Here is a 9,349-nt window from a genome sequence, read left to right on the forward strand (position 1 = left end):
GCCATATTGGTTAAAAGCTGAACAAAAAGTGTTTTGGGGTTTGGTTCTGTTTTAAGTGTGACTGGAGTCGAAGTCGCAAGTCCAAAGTCTCCCATCTGTGGAAGGTGAGTGCTGTACGGGGGTCACTTACTGCTCCCTTCTCCAGGAAGGTGTTGTAGAAGTCCACAAAGTGCTTCTTGGTCTCTTTGGCACTGAGTTTCGTGAAGAGGTCAGCATGGAGGTAACACAGCTGAAAGAGGGATGACAGAGAGAGAGACGAGTGAGGTAAACCAAACCCACAGCCAAGCCACTGGACTGAGGTTTGTGTGTTGCTCTGAATCTAAGGCTGCTCAATTAATTGTGTATGACTGTATATTTTACATCACATTTTTAAGTTACAATACTATTGCCATGTGAAAATATTGAAACATCTAATTTAACTGCAGGGATGTTCCTCCAAATCACAGACTAATAAGTGGGATTTCTTTTTGAAGACTATGGGCCCTATTGTCGCAAAAGCTGTAATTGAGAGTTTGCGCTCGTAATGCAATGCAAATTGGGGGGCGTGCACAAGCGCATTTGTATTCTTTCTGCCGCGCTATTACCTCTATGCCTGTTATAATTGTTCTAATTATAATTGCTATAATTGTTCCCTACTAAAATAACAGTATTCGTGGAGGATATCATAAGCACTGTATACTACTGACACACTTCTAGCCTCTACATGGACAGCCACAGGGGAAAGGGAGATGGGTGAGAGGCAGGCCCGGCGCCACGAGGGGGCCTAAGGGGGCTTAGCCCCCTCAGTTCAATTTTCGGCCCCCTCACTTGGAAAAAAAAAAAAAAAAAAAAAAAAAAAAAAAAAATCTTTTTTAACTCATTGAGTGCCAGCCACTTTTGGAGAACGGATGCTCCCAGTGCCAGAGTTTCAGAGCGTTTTCAGTGATTTCTCGAGGCCCACAGAATATTGTGTGATATTACTATGTAAACACTGAACACGCACAAAGAACGATGAGACTCTATTCTATCATCTGCAAAAAAAAGTTTATTGATCCCATTTTCCGTTCTTTAGTTATGAGCCGGAGAAGATAGCTTGATTCATCCAAAAACAGCAATTTTTTTCTAGAAGCTGAGATAATTGGCCTTTTGTGAAATTAAACATTTCAAGCACATCACTGACTCTGAAGCTAATCTTTTCTAATGTAGTCACACCTCAAAAATAATTTCCTTCAATAAAACAGTGAAGGCCAGGGAATTCTGTTTGGCAGAATAATATTTTTTAGCTACAACCAGCAGCGCTGGCCCCTGCGTGCGCTGCTGGTTGCAGCTTCTTGCTGGTCTTGATTTGCTGCTGGTGGGCATCGGATATTCTGGCTTGCGTTTGTCAATCCTGTCCTGCTGCCTGGGTCTGTCTGGGTGTTGCGCGCTGCTCTGCGTGCCCCCCCCCCCCCCCCCCGCCCCGCCTCGCCTCAACTGCACACTCCTCCTCCTGTCTGTGGTGGCTCTCTGCTGAGTTTGCTGTGCGCACAGTGAAGGGACATCGACATCCTGCTTTTTTACAGCGTTCCGCGTGTGTTTGTCACCGGCAACGATGCTTCCAGTTGAGAATAATAACAACTCCACGGTGTGGATGTGCGGATGTGCTGTCCGGCTCAATTGTGGGAGCAGATTGGCTGCTGCAGGCACAGCTGCAGTAACGTGCTTCAGCATATCGATGCATACGGATGCGATGCGATTTCCGTTTCCATAACGACTTCTTCTTTGTTTTTTCCTTGCCTTTCTGTTATGTGGAGAGCACTGTCGCCACCTAAGGGTTCTGTAAAATAGGTTAGACACATCCAATAGCTATAATATTTGTACATCAGAGGCAGAAGGCTTTGATCGACGCCCCACCGTCAAAAAACGCAATTGACGAACATGTCCGTCCTTGGCACTCTACGTTACTATTTGAAATGACGAACATGTCCGTCCTTGGCACTCAATGAGTTAAAGAATAGTTAATCTATAAAGGCCAGTTAGGCAATGTTTGTACCTGACATGTTTCGGCTGCTGTTTCTGCAGTCTTCATCAAATTTGATCAGTTTAAGTTGATGTAGGCTACCCCCTGTAAACATAGCTCTGTTGTTTCAGAATTGGCAGGGAAGCGCTATTTGCTGTGCTTTGGTTGTCACAAGGTGTCAGAGATGTAGCTATTTATTAAATTTGAACCTATGAACCCTTGAACCTCTATTAATGCCTTAATCTGCTGCTGTGAAATAAATGTTTTATTTGATTTTGAATAGTAGTCTTTCTTGTGTTGTTATTGCGCTTTTCAGAGGTTATTATGGTTAAAAAGTCCAGAAATAGGCATAGCGGGTATATAACCTATGTTTTACGATATAAAAATATCATTAAAAAAAAAAAAAAAAAAAAAAAAACAGCCCCCTCGCCAGTTATAACAGCCCCCTCAGTCATTTCATCCTGGCGCCGGCCCTGGTGAGAGGGTGAGAGGGGGGAGGGTGTCACACGCTGTAGGGGGTGTAACAGTACCTGGGCGGGTCACGTTGTCTGCATGCAGAACAAACAGGGAGAAACAGGCATGCTTATGATCAACACCGATTCACATGAACACACGAAAAGGAGGCAAAGCTCCACAAACGCCCTTAATCAACACTTCAAATCAAAACTCATAGGAGCCATTTTGCATCCTTGGATCTACTGAAGAGGAAGTTTGAGTTGCCCGGCACAAACTGGCTTATCCTGCAAATCAGAAATTAAGTTCGATCACGTTTCTAGCCTACTTTGACGAGGTGACTCAGGTTAAGGGTAACTGACGGCTTGCCCAGCTGATTTCCAACAGAACCCTTGTATACAGTAAGATCCCACACGCAATATCTCTTACAAGCACGTAAGCACCTTATGTGGCTGGTAGCTCCACGTTACAATGTTAAATGTTTTTTGTTTTGTTTTTGTTTTTATATTATTGTTTATTATTTTATTTTTATCTTTTCCTGTGTCTGAGCCTGTTTGTCTTGTATGTTTATCGTTCTATAAAAATTGAAAATAAAGTATTACACCAGCTGATCCAATTTAAGGTCGCTCACCGTCTTCACTACTCCAAGCATAAACTGCACAAGATCTTCCCTTCTGTCTCTCCACTGTGTGACAGGTGTCCGAGGGCACACTATCTCATGCCTTTTGGTTCTGCCCTTCACTAACGGGATTCTGGGCCAAAATATTTGACTGGTACTCCAAGGCCTACAAAATAATCCTCCAACCAGAAGCAGAAGAACTCACCATCTTTGGCTGCTCAGAGTCCTCTCTGGACTTCCCTACGGCTGTGCAACAATCTCTGACACTGGGGACAACTGTCGCCAAAAATACTTGTTCTGAAGGAATGGAAGTCCTCCTCTTCGCCTTCTTTTCAGGTGTGGCTGATGGACATGATCTCTGTTCTACAGATGGAGAGACTCAGGTCCCTGAGAACCAACGCACTTAAAAGGTTCTCAGATATCTGGGACCTTTTTTTGACCTACTTTGACGAGGTTAAGAATGATAAGTGACTGAGGTTGGGGATGAAGGATGGCTCGCCCGGCTGGTATCCCATGGACCCCTTAGGCGGGATCCCAGGCACACAATATCTCTTATAAACACATAAGCACCTTATGCGGCTGATAGCACCACGTTGTATAGAGAGCCGCAGGAATGAGTCCGGAAATCATCGATGCTAACAGTCCTGGTTCTTCACTGTTTTCGCCTATGGGAGTTTTGAATGGGTTTTTGGCGCGATGCTTCTAATAATCTCTCTGGGCAACGCTGGCTTAATCAAACACGAACCAGTGTTTAGTAATATCATCTTCACACACGAGGACCACTTTTATGAGTTTTGAAGCTTTTACGTGCCGTTAAAAGGGCGGCTAGCTAGCAAACGGCTAAATGAGACTACACTTTTGAGTCGATGGGGATATATACGTCAATAACGTCATCACTTCAAAGGACGAACACGGAGATTCTCTTTCCCTCACCTGGTTCAGCCCCGCTCAGCCCGGGGTAATCAGTGCACACATCAACAACAGTCCAGGTTGAGTGGTGACGTGACGTGCAAGCCTATGCGACAGTGTGTAGTTCTGGATTAGCTTAGCTCGAGCATTTTACTTCTAGGGCTCGCATTTACGCTACAAAACTCATGAAAGTGGTCCTCATGTGTGAAGATTATCCGACTGAACTCTGGTTCGCGTTTGATTAATCTTGCGTTGCCCAGAGACCGTATTTGAAGCATCGCGGCAAAAACCCATTCAAAAATCCCATAGACAGAAACAGTGAAGAACCAGGAAGTTCGGGACTTCCGCATTCTGACTACAAAAATACGTCATCCCTGCGGCTCTCTATTGTTGAATGTCAATGATGTATGTATGTTATGTATGTTCTTTTCCTGTGTCTGAGCCTGTTTGACTTGTTCGTATATTGTTCTCTAAAAAATGGAAATAAAATATAGATATAAAAAAACTCATAGGAGCTGCATGCGTTTCACGCCAGGCATAACCTTCAACATTGATCTGTGACTTCTTTGAATCTCCTGCTCAGAGGAAAGGTGCAGGAGAAGGCAGGGTCATCATGATTGGTCAGAAGAGCCGTTAGGACTCATGCACCATGTGACTGAACAATTATATCTTGCACCCTTCATTCTGGACAGGACAGAAATCTCACTGCATGTGTTGTAACCTCCTGCTAGCCTCCACACACACACACACACACACACACACACACACACACACACACACACACACACACACACACACACACACACACACACACACACTAGGGCTGCACAATTAATATTATACGTATATACATATTTTCATCGTCATCGCAATATGAACATGCGCAATAAACACATCGCAAAGACTGCCTGAAACGCAATGAATAACAAAAGTGGTTTTATTGACATGCGTCATACATTCCCACTCAGCATCTGATCATTTTGTCTTGTGTTGTAAATCCAGCGTACACCTTTCCCTTGCAACAGTGCGCTCCGCCCCTCTGCCAAAGCCCAAACACGCTGTGTGTAGTTTCAGCTAGAGTCAGTGTGTATTTCATTTCTTTATTCAGTGGGCATAGCAGGCTATGTTTGGGGTCTGTTAGCATTATTAAAGCAGGAAGACATAGGAACTCTATAGCTAATATGCATACTTTAATATCTGTTTATTTATCGCAAGTCGTATCGTCATCGCTATATTGAACAATGTTATCGCACATCGCAGATTTTCCTCATATCGTGCAGGCCTGACACACACACACACACACACACACACTCAAGAGCCCTTTTCCCACATGCGCTTTGTACCGCAAAATGACCGGAACGTGGTCTAATGCCTTCATGTGGTAAAGTTGTTTTCCGGTATAAGCGCGACCCCGCCGTCGCGGACATTTCACCAGTTTCGAGCCAGTCAGAAGAGCGGTATGCGCTATAGCGGATACAAGTGAGAAACGGGTGCAGTCATTTTCCGTGACACCGGTCCTTCTCTCATGGGCGAGGTGTACACACGTTGCTTAACGTTCACTTCCAGCGTGCATCATCTAATCATTCGCGCACATCAAAGCAAACTACTTCCACATTTCGCTTCGTGCATTTGCTTTCTCTACATAGATACAAGCGTTGAGCAGCTTGCAAGCCACTGCCATTCTCGCTGTGTCTGTCCTGTGTGGCTGCTGCGAAGTGCGGAAGGACTGGCCTCTCTCGAGCAGAGAGGGGAGTTTTGCCGACCCCCCAAATAAGCTCCCCCCTCCCCCCGCCCCCCAACATACAGGCAATTTCGCTGCTAGATTCCCACTTGCGAGCGCTCAGGTGTGAAGGGAAATTCAGGGAAATGTCCGATATTGACTTACAGGTAATTTTCCGGTACGCATGTGGGAAAACAGCTTAGGAGTGGTAGTTCTCACCAGGGGAGCGCAGTCAAACTGTAGAATGACATGCTGTAAGAAGACCAGCAGGTGGGTGGGTCGGTCCTTCACCTCCTCTATACTGTTGAAGTGTTTGAACGACGACTCGTCTGGTTTGCACTGAGAGAGACAGACAGACAGACAGACAGACAGACAGACAGACAGACAACAAGTGATGATTTAGGCCAATGGTTAAACTAGACTCAGGTCATCATTACTGTGATGAAGGTATTCTGTCAGTTACTCACATCATTCAGATCATTCTCAAAATCCTCGTCCTCGGCCCCGATGATGCTCATGGCTGGGTTAGAGCTATGAGCCCCAAACACACCCCACTAAGGAGAGAGAGGGAGGGAGAGAAAAACAAGACAATTAAGGGAGGTTATTGTGGACTTTGAACTGTTTTAGGCTGATCTCCTCCTGGATGTCCTGAACCCCCGCCGTGCAGAGCCAGACACAAAGCCAGACGACGGCGTGGACACGCTGAACTTTCCCACAGTGGAAAATAACAGCCAGCGGAAAGAGACGAGAGACAAGTTCCCACCACCCGACCGACCCAGCGTACTGGGGAGAGAGAGGCGCCTGATGAGGCACACTGCTTTATGGTTCTTCAATTAGAACCACCTACCCATGGTCTGCAAAAAGACAGTCAGCGCATATCCAGTGTGAACAGGATCCCATACGCAGAGAGAGAGAGAGAGAGAGAGAGAGAGAGAGAGGGAGAGAGAGAGAGAGAGAGAGAGAGAGAGAGAGAGAGAGAGAGAGCATACCTAGCATCAGCTATAAGTAAAATCAACCGTACTAGCTTTGTATGGTTGTCACTAGGGCTGGGTATTGGTTCAAATTTCAAGAATCGATTAGATTCCGATTCACAAGGTTCCGAATCGATTAATCCCGATTCGATTCGATTCGATTCAATATCGATTTGGTTAGTGATACTAAAACATGTTTTTTTTTAGCTGTAACCTGAATTACATGATTGTCCAGTTATGTAACACAGGGGTTCCCAACCTTTTTTGCGCCAAGGACCGGTAGATACATGGGGAAAAAAAGTTGCGGACCGGTTGTCAATTTGAATGGTTTTAGTTGCACATATATTTACTCACCAGGTGGTGACAAAGGGTAAATAACAGCCTTTTCATCTGTCAATAAAGACACTTTCACAATTATGCACAGTGATTTGATTTCAGCCTATATCATTTCTAAAAGTAGATATTAATGATCAAACATTTCCATTTATGTAGCCTACAGTATTTATGTTTTTGTTTCAACTACAAACATAAATGTAAACTTGAAACTATGTTTCAACTACCACACACAGCCTATAATATTATAGCCTATGTTTATTAATTTTGTATTTATTAACTTTTTATTAAACAAATCGATCTCTGGACATATGAATCGATATCAACGGATTCAAATAAAAATCGGAGAATCGATTTTTTTAACCCAGCCCTAGTTGTCACCGACTGCTAACTCATCTACTCTGTCTATTAAGAAAAGGCAAATTACTTTATTGAGCTCTTTGAAAGAGGCAAGCATAGATAACACTGACACAGTATCCAATGTTGACATCCCTTAAATTGAATAATGAAGCTAGTGGGAATGGGAGGCTGATAAAGACAAAACCCAATTAAAAGTTGTTTTTACTAATAAATGTGGACTATTTCATTAAGATGGGGGGGGGGTGCTCTGTGAAGTCTCAAGGTCCTCACGGGGGTGATTCAGGGTGGAGCACGCATGGCAAAATAGACGTTTTCGATCAGCGCCTTCTTGGAAGTTTGTCCAAATTTATCCCCTGGTATTGTTTTCCAGAGACTAACTTCTGGGCTCAATAACACGCCCAGCAGAAGGCTTTCCTGTAGATTGCCATGTCGTAAATAAACCCTCCAGGGCCCAAATATGTAATAGACGGTGTTCTGAAATTAAGGGCTTATGTCAAGCCGTTGCCTTTGAAACCCATGAATAGGATAGTATGCTTCAGAAAAATAAAGGTGGGGAACTGCTGGAAGAGATGGAGGAGAGGAGTGACCACACCCCCCCCCCCCCCCCTTCCCACACACACACACACACACCTCCCCTGCACTCACACACACACACAAAACACACACACACAAACAACACATAGCCCTTGTATTCTGCCTTGTAAAGGCCGCACAGACCAAGAGCCTCCACCGGGGGAACACCCAAACACACACACACCCACACAAACCCCTGCCAGCTAAACACACCATAAAAGAGTCAGCGCTGTCCAGTGCTGCTAGGTCAAGACCACAAGTGAGAAGTTAGAGAGGTGTATGGAGTCATCACGTCCAGAGGAGTGAGAGGAAAAAGTGAGTCCAAAACTCCAAAAATGTCCCTATAAGAGAGAGCTTGGAGAAGCGGCCGCTGTTCTGAGGACAGTTTTGACGATTTTCGGAACCTTTTATATTCCAAAACTCTACATATCCATTTCGGGGATCAAAGGATCAAACAAATCATTACGTGAATAAGTTCACAATTCAATATCTCTAAAACACATATGTGCTCTATACTGAGCGTCTCCATTTATGATCTGTTGTCATTACAATACTGTCTCATGGAATACTGGCTGTTAGGCATTACAACATGCAGTCTGCCATAATGTATTTATTTATTTTGTTTATTTATTTATTATAATGTGTTGTTTGTGTCTACTTATTGTACATAGATGATACTCATCTATGTAGCAGTGCTATTCCATTATGTGTCGTTTCTTGCAGTAACTAGTAATCTAACTAATTACTTTTCAAATTTAGTAACTCAGTTACAGTTACTAAAATAGTAACTAGGCTAGTTACTAGTTACTTTAGGACATGAAAATAACGGACAACTTCAAGAGGATTACCCAGTTTCTGATCCTCAGACCTAGTCCGGGGAGAGAGCTGCAGCTGCAGCCAGAGCCCCAGAGGCTAATGACCTTGATAGGCTATAAGTGAATGTTCAATGCCACACTGTGGCACAGCAACACTAACATAATGTGTGCATTAATAACAATCGAAGCGGACTTTAAAAAGTAACGCAAAAGTTACTTTCCCTAGTAATTCATTACTTTGATGTAACTAGTAACTTTAAAGTAATTAAATTACTTTTTGAGATAAGTAACTAGTAACTGTAACTAATTACCAATTTTCAGTAACTTGCCCAACACTGGTGGTGTTTAAGGGGACTGCTTGTCGATACCCCAGAAAACCTACTTATTTTTCACAGCCTCATGTTGGCGCTTGGCAGCTCTGAAAGTGTGGTTATGCAGGTAATTGAACAGTATGGGGCTTATAGAAGAGTGTGTTCTAAAGTAGGAAGTGAAAAATCAATCAGTGGTGAGGGTGAGAGCATAAAAGGAAGTGTGAATGTGTGCAGGCTTCTAAAACACAGCTTTAATTCAGTGTGTGTTCTATGTTGGGGGGGGGGGGCTGACAGTATGTTCTATGTT

General features: G+C 43.9%; 1 protein-coding gene across 4 annotated transcripts in view; it reads right to left on the reverse strand.

The window, feature by feature from the left end:
- arhgef1 (Rho guanine nucleotide exchange factor (GEF) 1) overlaps nt 1-9,349 on the reverse strand; it is an 89,526-nt gene that overhangs the window by 39,207 nt on the left and 40,970 nt on the right. For all 4 annotated transcript variants that reach the window (XM_083661231.1, XM_083661232.1, XM_083661230.1 and 1 more), the window contains exons 2-4: nt 6,147-6,233; nt 5,899-6,018; nt 131-229 (exon numbers count right to left, since the gene is read on the reverse strand). In XM_083661231.1, coding sequence (XP_083517357.1) covers nt 131-229; nt 5,899-6,018; nt 6,147-6,197 — 270 coding nt within the window. In that variant the 5' untranslated portion in view covers nt 6,198-6,233. The remainder of the gene's footprint in view (nt 1-130; nt 230-5,898; nt 6,019-6,146; nt 6,234-9,349) is intronic.

This window comes from Poromitra crassiceps (assembly GCF_964638095.1).
Source record: "Poromitra crassiceps genome assembly, chromosome: 26".
Lineage (NCBI taxonomy): Eukaryota > Metazoa > Chordata > Actinopteri > Beryciformes > Melamphaidae > Poromitra > Poromitra crassiceps.